Below are 24,090 nucleotides of genomic sequence, written 5' to 3'. Positions count from 1 at the left end.
ATATTAGATTTTCAAAATATGTAGCTATGTTAATTTGTTTAGTAAAAGTTGTAATATTAAGTTACAACTAAGTTTGTAGTTAAATTAATTTTATCCTCAAACTTTGTTCCTCTTAACAATATATTGAGCCCTGACAAATAAAAAGAAAAATCGAAGAAAAATTTTATTTAACTAAAATTTTGAAAGAACTTGCTACATTGATAATGAGATTATCATGCAACAATTTTAAAATATATATAAAAAAAAAAAAAAAAAAAAAAAAAATTCGTAGAAGAAAATAGTAAGAGTTCATGTATTTGTTTTTTTTTTTTTTTTTGCATTTTTTTTTGGTTGTTCTCAATTTATGAATTTATTTATTTATTAAATTTTGTTTAATGTAAATTTCTTCATGACTACTATGAAAAAAAATTCCTAGAGCCACTATTGCACACCAAAAAAAAAAAAGAGACACGCAAGATATGGTAACTGTTTAAATGCCTGAACTTTTAAGAGGATTAAAATTGGCTTACTTTCATATTTTATTTTTCAATTGCAGAGGTTTTTTTTTTTTTTTTTTTTTGGCCCTTCAATTGCAGAGGTTGAACTTATAAACAACACCATTAATTTGCCACGGCAAGAGTTTTACACGCTAGACTCTTTTCACTTGTTGTAACAGTAAATTACAACCTCTCATTTTGTTAACGCACAGAAAACCACTCATTGGTTTCTTTTTATCTTCGCTAATATTGATAAGAATAAGATACGTGCTTATCTGCTTCCCCTTTTGCATGTACCCAAAAAACACAAGCTTTTCTGTGTTCCCCATGTAGAAAAAGCTTCGTCTTGTACTATCAAGTTTTCTATGACAATAGAGAAATGTTCTACCACAAGTTTGTGAATAGATGAAAATATCTATTCGTACGATAATTTAAGTAATGATGGGAAACCTTCTTAAAAAAAAGTAATGATGGGAAAAGTTTCTTTAGGAATTAGTGGCAATGGAGCTTGTGGCACGCATGGATGTGCAGCGTTAATCTCATCCGAATATTATCAGCAATATATCACCCTTTGCGAGGAGTAATTTTAAGATATTCTCGAAACACGAAGAATGATGCTTATTTCTCTCACATTAATAGTGAGATTTGCTCATTAAATTTATGGTGAGGTTCACCATAAATGTAAGAGAAAAAAGCACTATTTCAATATATTCCGAAACTACTTAAGAATTTTTTCTTTGCATAGACCAAAAAAAAAAAAAAGGTTGAATGTCTATTCTGTGATCTGTGTACCCATGTAAAAAGCCTTGTTGTGCGTTTGGATAGCGTTTATCCTGAGTTTTGGTTTTTTTTTTTTTTTTTGCTGGGAAGAGTTCCATCACGTGATTATGCACTATTAATGGGTCATGTATACTATTCACAAGACTTATAAACACATTTTTTTCAACAAATTTTTTATTAAAAATAAATTTTACGGCATTATTTATTATTATTATTTTTTGTGAAATGACGATTTCATTAAAATCAAAACATTACGTCTAGCTCAGTACATACTCTGTTAAAGAGAATACCATTACAATCATCTTCCAAAACCTTAGCTAAGTCCATAGGCGGACTTGAAAACAAAATGTACTCTAGTTCTTGTTCAGCCCGTAGTCTAGCCATCAGATCAACACATTGGTTAGCCTAGAGGTAGCAGTGCTTCAATTGAACTTGCTAAAATCTGGTCATCAAGTGCTTGCAATCTTCCAAAATAGGAGATATTATATAATTTACATAAGCAAAATTTTGAAAGACATCCACAATCACTTTGGCATCTATCTCAACAATAAAATAAGGGATATTCAAGTTACTACACGACAAAAGACCATCCCTAAGCCCCCAAAGTTCAGCAACAAAACCGTTGGTTGCTCCTACATGCCTTGTGAACCCTACCACCCAATTCCCATGCTCATCCCTGATTACTCCTCCACATCCAGCCCACTCCATACACCCTATAACCGAGCCATCAGTGTTCAACTTTTTGCATCCTATTGACATTTTCTCCCACTTGATTCTCTTGCTAATTTTATGGACTGGGTTTTGTGGTGAAGTGACACAAAACATAAACACCCTTCATCATCCACAAATCCTTTTCAGCAAGACAAGCTTTAACTCCTATGCTATTGTGAACACATCTCCATAAAAAAAGTCTTAATTTTAAGGAGTGTTTATAATTTCCAAATCCGGCCAGCATCTATTATTCCTACATCATCCACCTCTCTAGAAAAAGAATTGACACTTTTGAGATCAAAACAACCTCTAGCATTACCTATCCATCCTATCCTATTCCTTCCTCCATCCGCTAAGGAAATAGGAATGGCTTGGATGATCGATTTAACTTCAAGTGTAAGCTCAAAGGGAATTCGATTCCAATCCCAACCTCCACTCAACAAAACATCTTTAATCTTCCATTGGCTTGCTTCACAAGTTAAAGGACCATGAATGCGGCCGCGGATAAGACCTTTACATGTCCAGTCGTCTAGCCAAAAGCTAAGAATATTGCCTCTATGAACCACCCACATGCTGCCTTTGTTAAAGGTTTCCCTACCCTTTTTAATGGCTCTCCAAATCTGAAAGCAAGGCAGTCTATCCATATTAACAGCATTTACTCTCCTGTTACTGCAATATTTTCTTTTCAGCACTTTCACCCACAAAGCATCATCTTCCATGTGAAACCTCCAATTCAACTTGGCAAGGAGTGCAGTGTTTCTACCCTTCGTCTCTTGCAAACCCAGCCTACCTTCTTCTTTAGGTTTTGTTACTTTCTGCCAGCCAACCCAATGAATTTTCCTCGTAGTCTCCGATGAACCCCACAGGAAGTTCCTATTAACCCGGTCTATGCCATCCAAAATTCTTCCTGGTAAATAAGTGCCTTGCATGACGTAAGAAGGAATTGTTGACGAGGAAGCTTGAATCAAAATAGCCCGGCCAGCTAAGGAGAGCATGTTAGCTTTCCACCCCAACAATTTTTGCTTGACTCTATCCAGGATAAAATTAAACTCTTGAGTGGTGGTACCCAGATGCTTTATGGGAAACCCAAGGTATTTGCCAAGAGAGGCCATGGATGCAAACCCAAGAATATCACATAGCGATTCTCTTGTATCCTTATCCACATTAGGAGAGAAAATACATTCTTGATTTGGTAATGCTCACAGATTGCCACGACATGCTACAAAATTCATCAAGAACATCTCTAATAACAGCACAATCCCTTCCATCTACCTTCCCAAATAAGACTAAGTCATCCATAAAGAATAAATGCGAAAAGGATGGCCCACTTTAAGAAGCCTTAACAGGCTACCACATTTTTGCCACGCATTTTTCTTGAATAAGTTGACCAAGGAAGTCCATACACAATATAAACAAGTACGGGGAGAGTGGGCCTCCTTGCCTAATTCCTCTCAATGGATAAATAGGGTCCAAAGCTTCTTCATTCACTAATATTGAGGTCGAAACTGTTGAAACGCAGCTCATAATGAGAGCAATCAAATCAGTGGGCAAATTGGCTTTAATAAGCATGCCTTTTATAAAGCTCCACTCAAGCTTATCATACGCTTTCTCCAAGTGCACTTTAATGGCCATATACCCCACTTTCCCCTTCTTTTTGCTAAGGGCGTGTACAATTTCCTGCACTATGATTGCATTGTCAATGCCTTTCCTCCCCAGTACAAAGGCAGTTTGAAGAGAGGATATAAGCTTCTCCAAATAAGGCCTAAGTCTAGCAACAAAAATCTTTGTAATCACTTTATAGACTGTATTGCATAAACTAATAGGCCTATAGTTGCCTAACGTCTCCAGTCCTTGAAATCTTTGGAAAAAGGACAATATGAGTCCTATTCAAGAACTCTGAAACTTCCTTCTCAACAAAAAATTTCTTCACTAAATTGATCACAGAGTTGCCAAAAATCAACCAAAATCTATGGAAAAATCCCGTATGCAAGCCATCTAGCCCTGGGGCCTTAAAAGCCTTTTAAGACCACAAGGCATTTTTAATCTCCTTCATCAAAGCATCCCCACTAATACTCTCCCTTTCCTCATCTAACAATTTGCCTTGCCATATAGTGGTAAAAGGAATAGACCAAGAAGCACTAGAGAGAGAGAAGGAGTACACTTCATTGAAACCACTCCTTATGACATTTTTAACTGCCTCTTCCTCAAATAGCCACTCCCCTACTAAATCTTTAATCGCTAAAATCTTATTCCTTTTTCTCCTTATTAAGGACATATTTTATGTAGTTGGCTAATCCTTTGACAAAATGCATTTTATTTGTATTTTGGTAGATCTAGGATGTGTTTAATACTTCAAGGAACATGTTGTTCAAGTCTAGTATTAAAGCCATGAATATTGGACCAAGAAATAAGTAAAGAAAAGGTGTTTACTAAAGCTGGACACCTGCTTGACACCTTCTCGGCAAATAGCTATCTATCGAGATTTAATTAATAAAGCTCGACAGCTGCTTGCTCGATCGATCGAGGATCTATCGAGGTTATGGGAATTCAGATTTTCAGATCTGATTTTTAGCCCATGTATATGTATTTGTGTAGGGTTTCTTTTCTTACAACCCTAGATATATATAAGGCTTATTTGTGTAGGGTTTCTTTTCTCACAAAAGGTGACCGAAGCCTTATTCTCTCTTAAAGAAACTACTACGTCTTTGCGCCTTAGGGTTTTGTAACCAAGTGCTTCTTGATCTTCATTGTTGATGAAGTGAAGAACTTTGCAGCCAACATTCTTATTTCTCAAGTTGATGAGTGAGTCACGTACTGGGATCCGTGGATCAAAGGGTGGTGTTCATATATTGAAGAGTTCAGAGGTTCTGAAGCGGTAGAAGATTTCTGCTATAAGTTCATCTATGGGGACTGTAGCGTCTAGGGACAAAGGTTTTGTACTAGATCTAAAACTTCTCTTTACTATAGTGAATTGCTTTTCAAGAAGATTTCCCCCCAGGTTTTTTACTGTGAAACTGGTTGGTTTCATTGGTTTTCCTAGGTCATCATATCTTATCTTATTCATTTTTCCGCTGCACTTAGTTTTGACATGATATTGATATTTGTTTGTTTATTTTAACAAGTTTTATGCATAATAAATCTAATTAACAACTTGGGTTTAAAACTTATTAATTCAATCAACTGAGGTCTAAATTTCCCAACAAGTGGTATTAGAGCGGGTACACTCTAATTGGATTAATTTCCTGAGTGTGATCCTTGACCCCCGTTGTCATGGAAACTTTTGGTGAGTTATTAAAAGTTTTGAGCTTTTTAACTCAATTTCAAGAGAATTTTAATTCTTCTATGTCCTTTAGTAAACATACTAGGACACGTGCCTTTTCATCTTCACGGCCAAAGACTCGTGCTATGTGAGTGAAAAAAGAGCCTAAGACTTAATTTTCTTTTTTGTTTGTCCTCTACTTTAATTCTTTCTATCTAATGTAGAACTCTCTTTGCTTGATTTCTTTTCTACTTTTGAAATCATGTTGTCATGCATCTGCATTCTTCTATCATGCTAACATGCATATGCATCTTTCTTTCATGCTTTCATGATTGTTTGTCTGTTTTTGTTAGGTTATTTAGTTTTTATTTTGTTTTATTCTCAAAATAAAAAAAAATAGAAAAATTCAGAAAAATACAAAAATAGTGTGTGTTTGTGTACATTGGTTCTTGTGAATTTTAAAATGGCATTTGAAACAGAGTTTTCTAAACTTTGTATCTCTTGTAACTTAGATGAGCATTCTTATGCACAACTAAGCAAGTGAGTTTTGTGGCTCTTTGTTTGTGATGAGTAAGGTTAAGTGATCTCTTATATTTAATACTCGTATCACTCTTTTTGATGAGTAGGGCTAGAAAATCCTAAGAGAAAGGCATAAATAATCATCTCACCACTGTTGCCCGTCAATCATGATATGATATCTGTATGCTTCGGTATAACAAAAGTGCAATATGAATGACATCTGTATGCTTCGTCATAGCAAAAATGCAATGTCAAAGGTTTAACATAATTGGGTAATTCTTTTCTCTCATTTGTATACCCATGCATGGTTTGCTTAATAAAAAGAAAATATGCAAAAAAAATAAAAGCAAAAAGAACAAAAATGCTTTAAATATGATTGCAAGCATGTTTTCTAGGAGATGTGGGAATTATAGGATGTACCTCGAAGGTGATAGTTCCCATTAAACAATTATGATTGTGTGTGAGTTAAAGTGATTTTCTCATATCTCAAATCATCATAACATTGAGACACTTATGTAATCTTGCAATGTTTTTCACACACAACAAGCAATATTCTTTGCTACTCTTGATACATGTGCAGGTACAATGTGATTTGGCCATCACAAGGTTAAATGTGTTGATGTATGCTCACTAAACTGTCTTAACTTATTTTTGAAATATAAAATTGGTTAGACTAGTTTAATGTATGTGTGTGTGTGTGTGTGTGTGTGTGTGTGTGTGTGTGTTTTTGGGAGCTATATGCTTAACTCTTTGATTGTTTGAGAGATATTTTTGAGAGGTTTAAATGTTGGTTGGATCATTGGCTGAGTTGCATATTTGATTGCATTCATATTTGTATTTTTCCCTTCTCGAAAAACTATTTTTAAAAGCTGGCTCGACACCTCCTCGATACTTGGCTGCCTGTCGAGCTTCTTAGCTTTTTCTTATCGCAATCTCGACAACTTCTCGACACCTGGTGGATCAATCGAGAAAACTTCTGTCCTCTCGATAGCTGTTCGATCCATCGAGGTATGCTTGATAGCCTCTCAACACCTCTCGATCTATCAAGATTCTCTAGCATGCATTGTTTTTCACATGTTTTGCATCTTTTTATTATATTGTCATCCATAGCATCTTGTTTCATTACATTCGTACATTTTTATGGATTCTTTGTGCCCCATTGATCATTCTTGATCATCTTTATGTTTCTCGGGTAAAGCTTTATAGCTTCTTGTACCCTTTTTCAATCATGACAAAAACGGGGAGAAAGTGGAGAATTTGTGGTTTCTTTCTTTAAGATTCTACAAGTTAGGGGGAGAAATACATTCCTTTGTGAGGGGGAGATGTGTTTCATCTTGTTAGGGGGAGTGATTACCTCCTTGTTGTAGTAGGAGCTTCTTTTAGCTTCTTATTCTTGTACCTTAGGTCTTGTGACCATGTTTACATACATTGTACTTATCTTTGATATATATGTGATGATGTATGTTTCTTTCACCTACCCTTACATGTGTTGTTTCCTTTCTATCTTTATACATATGTTTCTTTATTTGTATGCAATCTACTATTTCTGTTTCACACTAAGATGCTTTAATGAGTTTTGTTTAAGTGTTTCAGAAATACAGGTTGTCAAAGTCTACTTGTCATGAACTCTCTTCTTGCAAAGTTTTTCAAGAGTTTATGTTAGGATAGATTTTATTGTATTTAACAAGTGAGTATGAATTGAGTGATTTATGACTTATCTCATACGTTCATTTGTTTGTTGTGGTTTTGTCACGGATTGCCAAAGGAGGAGATTGTTAAGGACATATTTTATGTAGTTGGTTAATCCTTTAACAAAACACACTTTACTTGTATTTGAGTAGATTTAGGATGTGTTTAATACTTCAAGGAACATGTTGTTCAAGTCTAGTATTAAAGCCATGAAGATTGGACCAAGAAACAAGTAAAGAAAGGTGTTTACTAAAACTGGACACCTACTGGACACCTGCGGACAACTGTTCGACACCTTCTCGACAAATAGCTATCTATCGAGATTTAATGAATAAAGCTCGACAGTTGCTCGATCAATCGAGGATCTATTGAGGTTACGGGAATTCAGATTTTCAGATATGATTTTCGACCCATGTTTATGTATTTGTGTAGGGTTTCTTTTCTCACAACCCTAGACATATATAAGGCTTATTTTAGAGGCCGTCACATAAAAGAATACAAGGAGAACATATACAAAAGGTGACCAAAGTCTTATTCTCTTTGAAAGAAGCTACTGCGTCTTTGCGCCTTAGGATTTTGTAACCAATTGCTTCTTGATCTTCATTGTTGATGAAGTGAAGAACTTTGCAGCCAACATTCTTCGTTCTCAAGTTGGTGAGTGAGTCACGTACTGAGATTCGTGCAAAGGAGTGAGTCATGTATTGGGATCCGTGCATCAAAGGGTGGCGTTCATATATTGAAGAGTTCAGAGGTTCTGAAATGGTAGAAGGTTTCTGCTGTAAGTTCATCTACGGGGATTGTAGAGTCTAGGGACGAAGGTTTTGTACTAGATTTGAAACTTCTCTTTACTATAGTGAATTGCTTTTTGGAAAGGTTTCCCCCCAGGTTTTTTACTGTAAAACTAGTTGGTTTTATTGGTTTTCTTGGGTCATCATATCTTGTCTTATTTATTTTTTCGCTGCACTTAGTTTTGACATGATATTGATGTTTGTTTGTTTTAACAAGTTTTATGCATAATAAATCTAATTAATAACTTGGGTTTAAAACTTATTTATTCTATCAATTGTGGTATAAATTTCCCAACACTCCTAACCAATGTAGATATATGATAAAAGGCAGTATTTCGATCTCCTTGAATCATCCAATTAACTCTTGACTTTAAAGCCCAAATCTCTTCCTCTTGATTCAGCACATTTTCAAGCTCTTTTAGCAACTCACTCTCAAGATTTAGGAGGAAGCTTGATGGTCTGATCGCTACAACCAGCTGAATACCATTCAAGCAAGCCATAATATTGTTTTTCCTAGCAAAAACATTTCCAAATTGCGTTCTATTCCACTTCTTTGCCTCTTTAGTGAAACAATCTATAACATCCGCAAGCATGGGGTAATGTCTCCATGCTTGAGAGACTATGTTGAGAAAGGTTGGGTCAGACAACCAACAAGTTTGGAACTTGAAAGGTTTTTCCTATTAACAGCAACTCTCGGCTGCATTTCCAAAAGCACAAGGTAGCGGTCCGAATGGCATCTAGTCAGGTGTATCACTTTTGCTTTAGGGTACATAAGACACCAGTTGAGGTTAACAAAAAATATGTCAATCCTCTCTTGAATGAGAGCTTGAACATTTTTTTTATTAGTCCACATGAAGCGTGGACCAGAGAACCCAATGTCTATCATACTACATTTATCCAAGCACTCCTTAAAAAGTAAAGATCTACTAACAATGACAACCCTACCCCCAAATTTATCACCCTTCATAAGAGGCTTGTTAAAATCGCCAGCTAACACCCAAGGCATATTATGCATCTCAGCAACTTTAATTAAATTATTCCATAAAACATGTCTTTCCTCAGTTCTAGGACTAGCATATATTGCAGTAAACAACCAGCTAGAGTTAGAGTTTCATACCTTTACCATGGTATGAATCTCCTATTTAGTGTTGGCTAATGTCGTAATCTCCACCCTGTCAGAATTCCACAGCATCCATAAACCACCCGCATACCTAATGGTCTCCGTGTGGATAGCACCATCAAATGGTAGCCTATCTGTAATCTCCCTAGCCCTCTTGCCTTCGATTCTAGTTTCCATCGCTAGCAAAATTGCTGGATTATGGCATCGAATCAACTCCCTAACATGTCTCCGAAAAGAGGGCTTTAGAGCGCCTTTACAATTCCATACTATTATATTCATGATGAGCGAGTGCTCTATGGTAGGACTTTCATCAAAAGGAAGAAGTGCCACTACCTCCACCCTCAAGCTCCATTCGATCCAGTTCACCATATGTTTTGTCTGCCTCTCCTCTAGAAGCATAGTTCGCCGCATGGTTAGACACTCCATTGGACCCACTTCATACAGAATGGGATTTGGTGCTATCTAAGGCAATGACTTCCAAGTTAGACATCTCTTCCCCTCCGCCTTCAACAGGTCCACCATAAAACCCCACCATAGATTTCTCCCTGCCTTCCACACTGGATCTAGTAGAAACAAGCCACCCTCCATCGCACTCATCTCCATTAGAGGATGCACCTTGATCTCTGCTGAACCCACCTCTAAATTGATAGCCCAAAGTAGATTTTGACCCGGTAGAGAACTGAAACTAAGAAGGAGTACCCGAAAGCTTTCCGTCAGTGCCTTTCTCTTCTTCATGCGAGCTTCTTCCCTATGCATTAAGTAGCAGTGGTGAGCCAGCTGTTTTTTCTTCCTCATCAGCGCTAGCTCAAATAGAACAAGATGCCCTGTTTCGGGTAATACCCTTCTTACCCTTAACTGAAGCTTACGGGTTGGGTGTGTCGGGCTTGATAATTGCATCAGATGGTCTGCCTCTGTCATTAGGCTTAAAAGAATTTACCTCCTTCTCAAGGGCCAAATCGGCCCAATACCATCATTTTCAAAAAAATTTAGGCAGAAGACACTGTTTCGGAACTAATTGGGGACATACCACTTTTCCTAGTACTCGAGTTTGGAGAACTCGAGTACTAGATTTTACACTTCCACCGTGGCATGCCAGCGTGGAATTTCTATTTTAAAAAATGTCACCTAGTACTCGAGTTCAAGAGACTCGAGTACTGTATGATATGGTACCCGAGTTTAGGGAACTCGGGTACCAATCTGGATTGTACACCACCATGGGATGGGAAAATCCAGATTGATACTCGAGCTTCACATACTCGAGTACCATGAAAAGTACCCGAGTTCTTAAAACTCGAGTACCAATCTGTATATACAATTTTGAACCAGTCTGGATTGTGCGGGAACAAGGGATGGGAATCCAGATTTATACTCGAGTTTCTTATACTCGAGTACTTCGAATGGTACCCGAGTTTTTAAAACGCGAGTACTAATCTGGATTCCCATCCCTTATTCCCGCACAATCCAGACTGGTTCAAAATTGCATATCCAGATTGGTACTCGAGTTTTTAGAACTCGGGTACTTTTCATGGTACTCGAGTGTGCGAAGTTCGAGTATAAGTCTGGATTTCAATTTTGTGTAAAAGCCCATTATACTCAATTTTGTACTCTCTCATCTCTCATTTCTCACTCAGTTGCACACTCTCACTCTCCAAACCGAAAACCCATTTCATCGCCGGTAAAACTCGGACTCCCAAACCCTTCATCACCGGCGCCGCTGTAGAAACCCCGAACCCCTTTCATCGCCGGCAACGTCGGAGTCCCAAACCCGTTTCTTTACCGGCGCCGGCGTTCAAACCCCAAAGCCATTTCTTCGTCGGCGACCTCGCACTCAAAGGTTAGCAATGTTTCTTTTTTTTTTCTGTTTCTCTACTTATTTGAGATACTTCAGCTCATTTGGTTTTTGGGGTCTTTTTAGTTCTTATTATTATTATTGCCGTTTAAAACAATGAAGCAAGTATTTGTGTAAAAATGGCTTCTTGAGCTTTTGTTTTATAGTTTGATGCAATTGAGTGGGGTGCAGTGAGTCCTTGGTCGCTATGCAGTTTATTTAATCTGAATGTGTGTTACTGAATTCAATGTTTTTTATGGTTGGTATGTTCCTTGATTTAGAGTTAGAGTTGAACCCAATTCCCCACCACCGTGCTAAAATGCCAGGACTTCACTGCATGGATGGCATTATGCCAATGTAGATATATTGTCAAAAATAAATTGGGTATTTATATGTTGGTGTTTTAAAAGATTTGATTTTTTTGGACCCAAGTTTCAATACAAATATTTGATGAATTTGTAAATTGGGGTGTCTTTTTCATTCATTATTTGCAGCAATTGCAACTGATTATGGTGATGCCAATGAACCTCCAAATGCATGAAGGGATTTTGGTGATTATCCTATGGATGATTTGGGTGCTAAAAATGACATAGATGAGAATGTAGTATGATGATCAACCCCCCTATGAGGAAAACATTCAATGTTACAATGACCTTGGTTTAGATGATTTAGTATGCTTGTGGCTTTATTTGAAACATTGTTATTTGCTTTGTGTTGTTTATGTGAGACATAATGTATGTCTGTGGAGTTAGAACTTTGTATTTGTAAGTTGTAACTTTGAACTTTGAAATTTATTCATGTATTTTTAATTTGGTAGTTAGTGAGACTTGCCTTTTATTAGTAATTTTTGTCAAAATTTACTTTTTTCCAATGTTTCCTTGACATATGTTATGAAAATTATAATTTTCAGTGGAAAATGTTTAAAAAATTGGGCTTCCTATAATTTTATGGGAAGGAAAATACCTGCAGAATTCTTCTCTCTTCCAACCATTGCTTGACAGGCATTAATTTTTCATTTTCATCTTTCCACTCATTAGCCACCACAGTTGCAACTCTGTTTGCTGAAACTTTGACTCTTGCTAGTTCCCTTTCCAGTGTCCTCTTTTCCTCCTGAGAAGTTGGACAAAACCATGGTTAGAAATTTGAACAAAATCCAAAAAATCGAAATCATCAGAAGACTTAGTAAATAAATTTTCTTTGGAACTCTTGATATCACCACATATCTATGAAACATACATGCAATTCTTCTATCTGCCGCCGGTAGTCACGTATAGCATTAGCAGCAGCCCCACCTGCTAGAATAGCCTCCTCAAGTTCTTGAATGGTTTGGCTCAGCTTTTCAACCTCTAAAACCTTTTGGCGATTGGTTTTCTCAAGAATTCTGTTCTCCTCCTGCATGTGTTATGTATAAACTGGGTTAATTACTCAAACTTCATTATCTTGATTAGAATAAAAACATCTGATGCAAAATCATGCCTGGCAAACTATCTGTCTCTTCAATTCGTAGTTTTGATTTTGAACCTCCTCTACTATTAAAGCCCTTTCTAGAGCACTTCTCAAAATTCTCTCTGCTTCAAGCAGGGCAGATTCATGCTTTGAGGTGGTTATATACTCCATAAGCTAAATAAATTGGAAATAAGCTTTGAAAACGAGCCCTTAGAATAGGATAAAATAGTGAAAAAAAAAAAAAAAAACTAATAGAGATACAAAGAGAATAGCAAGAATTTATTAGTAATGGCATAGTTCAACTCTAAAAACTCATGGGGAAAAGAAGAAACTTGTACAGGTAGTACAGGCAGCATCACACAAACCACAACACTTGAGCCACCCTCAACAATAGCATTTCCCCTCTTAAAGGCCATAAAAAATTATTGATATAAGAACAAGTAAAAAAATTAGTGAGATGCTATCATTTTGATTTAGCTTATGGGTATTTGATGAATATGCTAATGGGCCATTAATCACCTTTAATTTATGCCAGGTATGGACCCACATTGAGCAGGACCCTCTATAGGGACTGTCTTGACGAGGCAACCTATGCATCGTTCAAGTTTGCTTTGGGATGCTCCTTTGGCAAGCGAGGTATGCACTTGTGTCATTATAATCAATATATGTAGTAGAAAGATTTTGGGCATTATGTTTGAAGTGTAATTATTACGATGTTAGTGAATGTTATTATTAATACTAAGCTGCTTTGTTTGCAGGAAGTGCCAGGTGTTCTGACTTGTCGTCACCGAGATAAAGGTCTGTTTGATGGTGGGTTAGATCCACGGATTGCCACTTACATCACAGATGCGGGGTTAGATGGGCTACTTTGAGTCCCACATATGGACCTTGACCATGCACTGATCACGGCCTTAGTGGAGAGATGGCGGCCAGAGACGCACTCATTCCACTTGCCACACGGTGAGATGACCATCACGCTACAAGACATAGAGGTCATCCTGGGGGTACCTGTACATGGCTTGCCGGTGGTAGGATTTACCCATATGGACAACTGGCGTGACTTTTGCATAGATTTGCTAGGCTTCCTTCCACCGGACAGACTAGTTGGTACAAAAAAGAACACTGCAGTGTTGGAAGGGCCGAGGATAAAAGCCAAATGGCTGAAGGAGCAGTTTCGCAACCCTCTTCCTGCTGACGCCACTGAGGTGCGTGTGCAACAGTATGCTCGGTATTACATACTCCAAATGTTGGGTAGTATACTGTTTATGGACAAATCTGGCGAACGGCTCTCAATCATGTATCTACAATTTTTCAATCCAATCAGCAATGGAAAGAATTATAGTTGGGGTAGTGCAACACTAAGTTGGCTATATAGACACCTCTGTAAGGCATCAGAGAAGACAGCCAAGCAAATTGGTGGTGCACTGCTATTAGTGCAGTTGTGGGCGTGGGCGAGGTTTCCACAAATATGTCCTGTGATGAGGCATCCACACCAGGCACTGCCCCCAGGTCCACTTGCTGTCAGGTATGTAGGATTTTCAACTTAGTTATCATTTTACATTTCCGCATTAATTTTTTTCGCATGGGAATTATGTAAGTAATTAATATGAAGGTTATGTCTGTGTTGTTTGATAGATGGAAAGGGGCTAAGATAACAACTGACCATCCAATGCATGTCCTACGCGCCTATCGTGTGTCGCTTGCTTCGCTCTGGCCAAATCAAGTATTGTGCCTTACAAGTGGGAACCAACCACTTTATGGTTGTTTGTATGGTTGTTTGTAAGATATCGTTACATATATATTGTTAATATGATTGTTTGCATTTGTTGGATCATTGTAGATTGTCTGGGAGCCATATAGAGATTATTTGGGTTCTCTGCCCGCATATTGTACGGCAGGCCAACACATATGGAGGTCCATCGTGCCACTCATACATTTTTGGGTGATTGAAGGCCATCACCCCGAACGTGTTCTTCGACAGTTTGGGATGAAGCAAGGCGTACCGGACAATGTCGATACTTCAATTGAACTTCACAAGATAACGCTCCAAGGCAAGCAGGAAAAAAATTGGGTTCAAGAACATGCCACTCATATTGCTAGATGGGCTGCGCATGCCACAATTGCCGAAGCACCGCCCTTTCATGGGGTAATGAGCTACAATGACGAGTATATGGTGTGGTATCGTTCCATCACTGTTCGGCACATTACAAAAGAGACCTCATACTAGGACACTTTGATAAGTTTACAAAGATTGTTCTATTATAAATGTACCTTGCTTTGCATAGTTTAGTTCCAAATCCTAACACTACTCTTCTATACTTGTGACAGGTTGAATCACAGTTGAGGATTATGGCGAAGTTCGAACCAGGGTCTGAGATCTACACGGACTGTATGAATGCCTTGTAATCTGTTGAAGAAATCAGTCGATTGACCTTGGATGATGTACGCACTGTGGGCAACGCAAGTGAACCGGCTGTAAGGCGTGGTCGGCAAGTAGGTGGATGTCGAGGGCATGGAGGCCGTCAATCTAGTCAGTGCCATGCATCTAGTCGGCATCCCACAACTGCGAGCCGTCACACATCGGGCGGCCGTCACACACCCGTGCATGACCACACGATGGAGGAGGCAAGTCAGACATCAGATGAGATGATGCAGGACACTCGTTATGACATGGGCTCCATGGCACATGATGATGCGGGTCCATCCCATACGTTTGCCCAGACATGTCGGTCCCCATCCATGGTTCGCGATGATACCTGCCCACCCACATCCTCTCCCCCACCGACTACCGGCACTATCCCCGGAGATGTATGTGGTAGAGATGAGATGAGATTCATGGCCACCCCTGGGCTACCCACCCCTGGTGCCCTCCCGACCGAGATACCCACCCCCACCCGAGGCTTCACACAGCCGAGGATCGGCCGCGAAGGCTGCAACGGACACGGACACATCCTCCTGACTGTGGGACTGGACATGGTACTCTCCCCTCTTATACTGATTACATATGCATCTCTTTATGGTTAAATGATTTGAATATGAGTATTTGCTTGTGTTCTTTTCAAGCAAGGTGAGACCAGTTAAGGAACCAGTGAGGAGAAGAAAACGGGGATGATTTTCGATGGTCAATTGCATTGGTGGAACCAAAGGGTGAGACCAGTCAAAGGTCTTAGAATCCAACCTTAAATGTCAAGATTTCAGCTGTTTTAATTTGTGTTTTGCTTTGGGTCATAAGTTTTTTGGTGCAATGATTTGGTTGATGCGTAATTATGGTAAGATTTAGCTGGTCGTATTAGAGGTGTTATGCTGTTTTGCTGTTGCTTTGTATGAATGTGGTTTTGTTTGGTTTTTGTAACTATTGGGGGTTGGTTTATATGTCAAATAATTGTATTACATGAACGGCATTTTTCCCAATTTGTTTCTGTTTAATTTGGATGTTCTATTGTTATGCTAGTCTTAGGTTAAATTTTTACTCAGCATATCTCAAATGGAGAGCATTTTCTGGACATATGGTTGAAGATGTTTATGTTCAATTTAATTTAGAAGTGCATACTTGCCAAATGTGTGCTAGTTAACTTTTTTCCATATGTACACATTCTTCAACAGACGTACATGATGCCTTGTTCATCAGGTATACATGGAGTGGTTCAGTTTACAATATGATATACCATCTGGGCTAGTAACGTACCTGGCTTGTATGGTGTATGTGTGCATGCATTCTCCCGTGTGCTTTTTCTTGTTTAGAGATCTTTGGTCCATGTCATGATGTTAAACTTTTTGAAGCCATGACCTAGATTATATGTATATACACACAAGGAAACTGGATAGCATGGCAGTTTTTTTTTTTTTCAAATAAAATTTGGTTTGCTTAAAATAAGTGGGGGGAGAGAGATTTGAACCTAGGTTCTCCTCATAGCATAGCAAGGGATTGTGATACAGATAAGTGAACTACCTTTATGGTGTTTTGGACCTCATTTGCTTGGCTCTACTGCCTATAATGCTAAATGCCTAAACCCCAAAATTGAAAGCGGCCATGGAGTCAAAATCTTGGTTTAAGCAAGTTAAAGTACACAAGACTTTGGATGTTACTTGACCAATGGGCTCTAGCACAAAAGGAGCTTTTTCCTCCCTTAATAATGGGATTGAGGGTAGTTCATGGGTTCAAGACCCATTGGGTGTGTGTGTAACTTTAAAAAATGTCATATCCAATACACAAGGATCCCACTTCTGTGTGGTTTGGAAATAGTGGTTGGTAGACAGCCTAATCACTAATGTGTGTGTAACTTACTAATATAAGTAAGAAAGACTCTGGATGTCACTTGTGTCTTATGTATTAACCATTGTATTTACTGTTTGTATTCCGTGGTTTGTATGATCATGATACCTGGTTCTTTTTTAATCATGTTATTTCTAAAAGCCTATGAATACTTACATGTGTCTATCCATGCAGCAAAGATGTCAATACAGTGAAGAAACTAGTGGATGAGTGTCTGTCCAGCCAATTATCTTCATCCCTCCGTCCTCATGATGCAGTTTCAGCCTTGGGTCCTATGTATGATGTCCATGACAGGAATCACCTGCCTAAGATGCAGGCTTGTGATCGTGAAATTTCTAAGCTATTGGACTTCTGTAGGGATAAGAAGAATGAAATGAATCTCTTTCTACATAATTACATGCAACAGATAACAATTGTCACTATTGTCGTCAAAGATGCTAAGTTACAGTTTCCTGTTTTTAGAGAGGCACTGGTGCGTCAGGATGATCAGTTTATGGAGTTGAAGTTACTCCGTGGGCTTGGCCCTGCATTTCGAGCCTGCCTTGCAGAAGTTGTGAGAAGAAAGGCTTCTATGAAGCTTTACATGGGCATGGCCGGACAATTGGCTGAAAAGCTTGCTACAAAGAGGGAGGTTGAGGTTCGGAGACGGGAGGAGTTTCTGAAGATTTATAGTTCTTACATACCCAGGGATGTTTTAGGATCCCTTGGATTATTTGAAACCCCCAATCAATGTGATGTCAATATAGCTCCTTTTGATACTGGTTTACTTGATATTGACATTTCAGACCTAGATCGATATGCTCCTGAGCATTTGGCCAGACTGCCTTTGAAGGGTGAGAAGCATGGAAGCTTTAAAGGTTCATTATCTTTGTCTAATGACAGTTCCCATTCAGCTGAGCCTGAGGAGATTTCTGTGGACACCCTTGAGAAATATGACTCTGAGGAGCTTCTTGAAGGCTGTGAGTTGGTTGAGGTTGCTGGGACTAGCAAAATGGAAGTTGAGAATGCAAAACTGAAGGCTGACCTTGCTTCTGCAATTGCCTTTAATTGTTTGCATTGGGCTGAAGTTGAATACGAATCTCTGGACGATGACAAACTGGATCACTTATTGAAAAATGCTCAAGAAAAGACATCTGAAGCCTTGCATCTGAAAGATGAATATGTGAAACATCTGCAATCTATGCTTAGAATGAAGCAGACACAGTGTGTGTCTTATGAGAAGCGCATTCAAGAATTGGAGCAAAGATTGTCTGATCAATATTTGCAAGGGCAGAAGATTTCAAATAATAACGATACAAATGATTTTGCACTTTTGGCTGAGAGGGCTGATGATTGCAAGCGAGAAGTCTTAGGTAGTGAAGCCCACATACCTTGCATATCTACTACTGACCCCATGGATGAGATTTCTTGTATCTCAAGTTCTTTGAATGCAAAATTGGGGTTATTAACTGGGCAACATGGCAAAGCTCGAGAAGGAGTGGATGAGAATATGATGGATTCCTTTGGAATGCAAAATTCTCAGCTTGATTCCTCAATGGTGGAGCCAAATCGTGAAGAACTTCTTGTCAGTGATAAAGATGGGAAAGATAAGATGATAGGACAGTTGGGCATGTCCCTTACAAACAGTTCCACTGCTGAGAGCATGGCTGGGCCTCTGATTGCTTTACCCTCTGATACACAGGCTGAGTTGGGGTTAAATTCCAAAGTCAATAGTGATCTTTTGTTGGAATTACAAAGTGCACTTGCAGACAAGTCAAGCCAATTGACTGAAACTGAAACCAAGCTTAAAGCTACCTTCGATGAGTTTTCCTTGCTTAGGAGGGAGTTGGAAACGAGTCGGAAGCTCCTTCATGAATCTCAGGTATTAGCTAGCTGAAATTTAACCTTTTTTTTTGTTGTGGTTTCTCAGTGTTTCCATTGTAGGAGATTTTGTAAGTATTAATTGATTCAAATTTCTATGAAGAAATGTTCATTATTTCTTTGTCAAATTTAATCTCTCTCTCTCTTCTCTCTCTCTCTCTCTCTCTCTCTCTCTCTCTCTCTCTCTCTCTCTCTCTCTCTCAGACACACACACACACACACAAATTACAACTAGTTCTTAGATGATTTCCTCATTTCTGCCCCACTAATTTTTTACATTCTTGTCTTTCTGAATTTCTACTGAATGTTGTTATGTCCATTAGGCATGCATATATACACACTCAAACTAAAGTGTGCGTGAGTGTGCCTCCCAAAGGATAGTTAAATGTCTGTTTTTTGAATATGTTAGCACTTAATGATACTAGGTTATCATGATTACTCTGGAAATTGAGTTTTGTGTATGGTTAGATTCTAATGATACTGCAAGCATTTGGTGTTGACACTGAAATTCTGGGGCATAACATGATGTATACTTGTGAACTTCTATGACTAGGTTAGGGTCATTAGGCTTAGTTGCAATGGGGAAGTAAAAATGTAGCATAGCCTGTTAAGTATTAATTGTTCTTTAACACACCTTGTCACGTAAAGAGTGATGTTAGATTCCAATTAAATTTGGATATGCTAAGAGGGTTAAGGGGCTACATTGTCAATTGTAGAGATATTCAACATGTTTAATATCAGGAAATTGTGAAAGGGGTAAGGTAGGATAGTTTATGATTGACAGTCCGTTCAGCTGGGATTTAGTTGTTCTATGGCTTTTTTCTGAAGTGGGAACAATGTACAATTGAAACAATAACAAAAGTTTCAGATCCCTGAGTTGGATTCCTGTGGCTGAAACTTTACCCTCTTTTTTAGTCCTTGCCCTCTGAATTGGTAATTATAGGCTCCTATAGTCTTATGGTGACTTTAGTCAAGTCCTTTGGATAAACTAAAGATTGTAACTAATCTTTATTACAGGCAAATGAAATTTTTTGCATTAAAATAATAAATTGTTCATATTGGTTGGCTCAGTGAAGAGATTATCATCTATATTCTTTTCTCATAACTTTGACATTTTTCTTTGTTATGGAAAATTATTACATTTTTGTCGAAGTTTGGCATGATGTTTAGTTATTTATGCATGAATGAAAATGATTTAAAAGTGAAACTTACAAGGTTTCAGGTTGCCTTTCCTGATATTGTGGCCCTGTGGGATGACAATATTGGTTTGCCTGAATAGGAATATCATTAGTTGGTCCGCGTGAATGCCTCTATAGATCTTCTATAGGTTTATCTGAGTTATCCAAAAAACCCCTGTTTGTTGTAAGATCACTGAAGGAAAGGTTGGTGATGGCTATGTTGCTAGTTCTAAATGAAAACCTTATCAGGGGTTATCTATTGAAAGAATGGAAGAATTTTTTACTTTTTTAGTAAAAGAACAAAAATTTTAAAAGTTTTTTGTTGGTTTAAAGGAAGCATTTTTCGAAAACATTAGCTGGAAAAATAGAAGAGTTGTTTATTGTGCTTGCTTTCTAGCTCTCAGAATTTCAGAAATATCCTTGGGCAACTGATTTGAATTGAACTAAAATGATTTGGAACCCCAGGGATAAGGGAGAACAATGAAACTAGATAACCTACTTAGAGTTTCTAATTAATGCCATTTGCTGCGTCACATATGGTAAAACAAGTAAATGGAAAAAAAGAACGGAAAAGAAAAGGAAACAGCATTTAACTGGTGTATCTGTAACTACTGAATTATAAATCAAAGTTGTCTATTGAAGGAACAGCTCATTTGGAAAACTTAATTTACTACACAATCTTCATTAGGGGATGCATGCTAAACCAATTTTCCCTTCCTTGAAGCTAGCCAGCTAAGCAATCCTCTGACAATTTTTTATTAAGAAACTAATAATACACTATAAGAGAAAGCAAAAAAATCCTCTGGCCTTAGTGGCTGTTACTTATTAACTTTGTGTGAATCAGAGTAAGAGCATTCCATTTTTTTAACCATAAAACTACTGAGCAGACACTTGCAGCTTCCTTAGATTAATCCTCTTTGCTTTCTTTGCTATTCTAACAACCTACTTTATTGTTAATTCAGCATCACAGCATCTACACAAAATGTGTGAGATGTAATTGTTATTTGACATTTAGATGCAAGAGAAAATCTGTAGTACTTTTTTATATATTAATGCATATATGAAATTTTGGTTGGGAACCATACGCCTTTGTCTGGTTGCGATATTGGTGTCTCCTGTAAATCATCTTCATGCAACTGTAATTTTCTTGTCTATTAGAGAAACATGCTTTTAATAATTTTAATTTTTTATCCCACTGACTCTGTTTTTTCTTATTACATATTTTCCCCTGCATGACAGATGAATTGTGCTCACTTGGAAAACTGCTTGCATAAGGCAAGAGAGGAAGCCCAGACCCATCTTTGTGCAGCTGATCGGAGGGCCTCAGAGTATAGTGCACTGCGCGCATCTGCTTTGAAAATGCGTGGCCTTTTTGAAAGACTTCGGAGCTGTATTAATCCACCTGGTGGAGTGGCCGCTTTTGCAGATTCGTTGCAGACCTTAGCACAATCTTTGGCTAAGTAAGACTCCTGCCAGAAGACTAATATTAGTGTTTGTGAAAAAGCTTCCATTGATCCCCCTCCCCATTTTTCTCTATTCCTCCTACAAAGGAGGGATTCTCAAATCGTCCAAAGTGTTGTGGATGCCTCACTAAAATTTATTATGCATGAATACTTCAATTATCATGCTGACACTAAAATCAGTTAATTAATTTGCAAGTAAAAAGGGGGTGATAAGTGCCTCTTCTAAAGCAATCGGTACATCCATTTTGTAGATTTTAATTTTCTGATGAGTTTATGTTTTCTTGTCAAATATCCCCTCCTCTCTCCTCCAAAAAAAAGGGCAAGAAGAGAGGTGGGGAGTGTTTGCACTGACATCCTTGTAGGGATGTTTTGATTTTCTTGTTTGTTAAATTGAAATTCATATTTTTTAATAGATTAATTTTTCACTGTATATGTCTCTTATTGATCTTCATATTCTGTTATCTGAATTTCATACAACTATACAAGTCACTTTCTTGATCTTCATATTAGTACTTATCTTGATCTCTGAACAGGTGCAGTTGTTTGCTTTGTTAGATTAATTTAACTCAGATTTCAAGGCTTATAGTGAGATATCTTCTCAACTAGGGGAAATCACGATAGCACTTAAAGCTCTTAACCGTGGCCCTGTTGACACTGATAAGCTTTATGCAGTGGTGATGGCAACAGAAGCTTTTGATGAGCAGATGCTTGCAACTACTTGTGATCATTTGGTTTATGATGAATTGGCAGGAAGATTCTTTAGGGCTAAAAATGCTAAACTGTGAAAATTACTGACTTTTGAGAACTTTTTCACCAAAAATGGTGGTCACCAAACTTTGTTAAGCATTATGAAACAATGTTAATGGTAGTATTATGGTTATATATTAGGGAACAATGTGTCTTTTGAATAAACTTGAATGGTAGTAGTGTTTTGGATGGTTATGTGTTAAACCAGGATGGGAATCGTATAATGGTTGTGTTATGGAAGAATGTTAAGTGTTTGGATGATTATGAATTATCACTTAGATGGTGGTGGTATTATTGTTATGTAAATGTATTGCAAATGCTTTCATTTTACCTCAGTGTGTCGAACTATATGTTTCAGAGGTAGAAGTGCAGTCAATCTATATGCCTTGTAAAAAAATTACTTTTTGGGATAAATTTATTTGTTATGTATCAATATTTTTAGGCATTTTTGAAGATGTTAAAATATTTTACTACAAAACAACAGAATCATAGTTTCCTATTACAATCATTTAACCCTCGCATAAAATTCATGTTCAACCTATCCAGTGAATTTAGCACTTTTCCAAGCAATATGGTACCTTGCATGGAATGTACGGTTGTGGTGATTGCTTGGATAAGAACACAAGTTGAAATCTTAGTTAAAAGAGCCAAGATGTCTAATAGGGAAACAAAGATATATTTTCCAAGGTTTGGTCTTGTGTTAAAAGTTAAAACCAATTACATTACTGAATTCATTGCGAAGTCACATTTAGACTTCCTTTTATTCACCTTTTTTAGCATACATTTCACAATAGGTATCCAACACCTCTTTAATGCTTTGATAGTTCCAGAGCTAATTCCATGTATTTTGTGGTCGACAATTTTAAATAGTACTTAAAAATCAATTAAATAAAATCTTTTTAATTTATAATATAATATTTTCATTTAGAATCTAGAATTCTTGTCTTATTGACTTTTGAGATGCCAAAGTACCGACTTTTTTTTTTTTTTTTTTTTTTTTTGTATTCAAGTCCCTGGCATTTGCTTTTCAATTAATATATGACTATTTCAATTTATTCTTTCTTGTGATATAGTTGATCTTAAATAGACTTTTATCAAACTTATTTTTGTACCATAACAACTAAGTAATATTTTGTAAATAGTACTCGAGTTCTTTAAGCTCGAGTACCAGTCTGATTGATTACAATATCATACCCGAGGAATACTCGAGTTTACTGGTCTCGGGTACCTCTAAACACAGCAATGCATAATAAATAATACTCGAGTACCCCAAGATCGAGTACTCGTTAGTTGTACTCGAGTTCTTTAAACTCGAGTACTACTCTGTATGATTACTATATCATACCCGAGGAATACTCGACTTTGAAGGACTCGGGTACTTCATAGCACAGTACTCAAGTCCTTAAGACTCGAGTAATACGTTCCATACTTATTGCAAGCACCGACTTCCCTGACGGCAACCACCACATAAATGCATAATCAATGGTACTCGAGTTCTCCAAACTCGAGTACCCCTTCTAAATACATTGCCCATCACCTTTCGTCTATTTTTGGTTAAACAACTTCTAAAGATTGTTCTATTGGCGTCCATCTTCCCAACTCCACGTGATGAGTCAGAGCACTTCGTGGACACAGAAGCTACTGGTAGTTGGGTCACCATCTGCAGGTCCTTGAGTTTGCAAGACCAACGTGCTGTCTATTTATCCTTTGGGTCAACCTTGATATTTATCCTTTGGGTCAACCTTGCTGTCTATTTATCCAGAACGTATAGGTAATAGCTAAGTTAATTGTTTGATGGTTGTTACGTTTGTGGTGTTTTTGTACTCCATGCATGAGTAGTTTCTTGTACTCCCTAATTTTTCAATAATAACTATGTACAACTGCTGATATTCACACCTTTGTAGTGAAGTTCAAAAATTTGGCAATTTCAAAGAAGTGATCTAAGTAGTCAGT

At 37.6% G+C, this 24,090-nt stretch overlaps 1 protein-coding gene across 1 annotated transcript; it reads left to right on the top strand.

The window, feature by feature from the left end:
* Window positions 1–16,981: 16,981 nt before the first annotated feature.
* Window positions 16,982–22,467, top strand: LOC142615290 (autophagy-related protein 11-like). The gene is made up of 3 exons (XM_075788026.1): window positions 16,982–18,750; window positions 21,167–21,387; window positions 21,924–22,467. Exons 1-3 carry the CDS (start codon window positions 17,164–17,166, stop codon window positions 21,943–21,945), a joined length of 1,830 nt encoding a protein of 609 aa, XP_075644141.1. The 5' UTR covers window positions 16,982–17,163; the 3' UTR covers window positions 21,946–22,467.
* Window positions 22,468–24,090: the final 1,623 nt, after the last annotated feature.

Source organism: Castanea sativa, chromosome 11 (genome assembly GCF_040712315.1).
Source record: "Castanea sativa cultivar Marrone di Chiusa Pesio chromosome 11, ASM4071231v1".
Classification (NCBI taxonomy): Eukaryota; Viridiplantae; Streptophyta; class Magnoliopsida; order Fagales; family Fagaceae; genus Castanea; species Castanea sativa.
This window is presented reverse-complemented; position numbering and strand designations above follow the sequence as displayed.

Bases quoted from the DNA above. Each gene is read 5' to 3' on its own strand.
- LOC142615290 (XM_075788026.1), top strand. From the start codon at position 17,164: ATGTATGATGTCCATGACAGGAATCACCTGCCTAAGATGCAGGCTTGT. The intron at 18,751-21,166 runs GTATTAGCTAGC...CCTGCATGACAG, and splicing joins AGCTCCTTCATGAATCTCAG to ATGAATTGTGCTCACTTGGA. The intron at 21,388-21,923 runs GTAAGACTCCTG...ATCTCTGAACAG, and splicing joins TTAGCACAATCTTTGGCTAA to GTGCAGTTGTTTGCTTTGTT.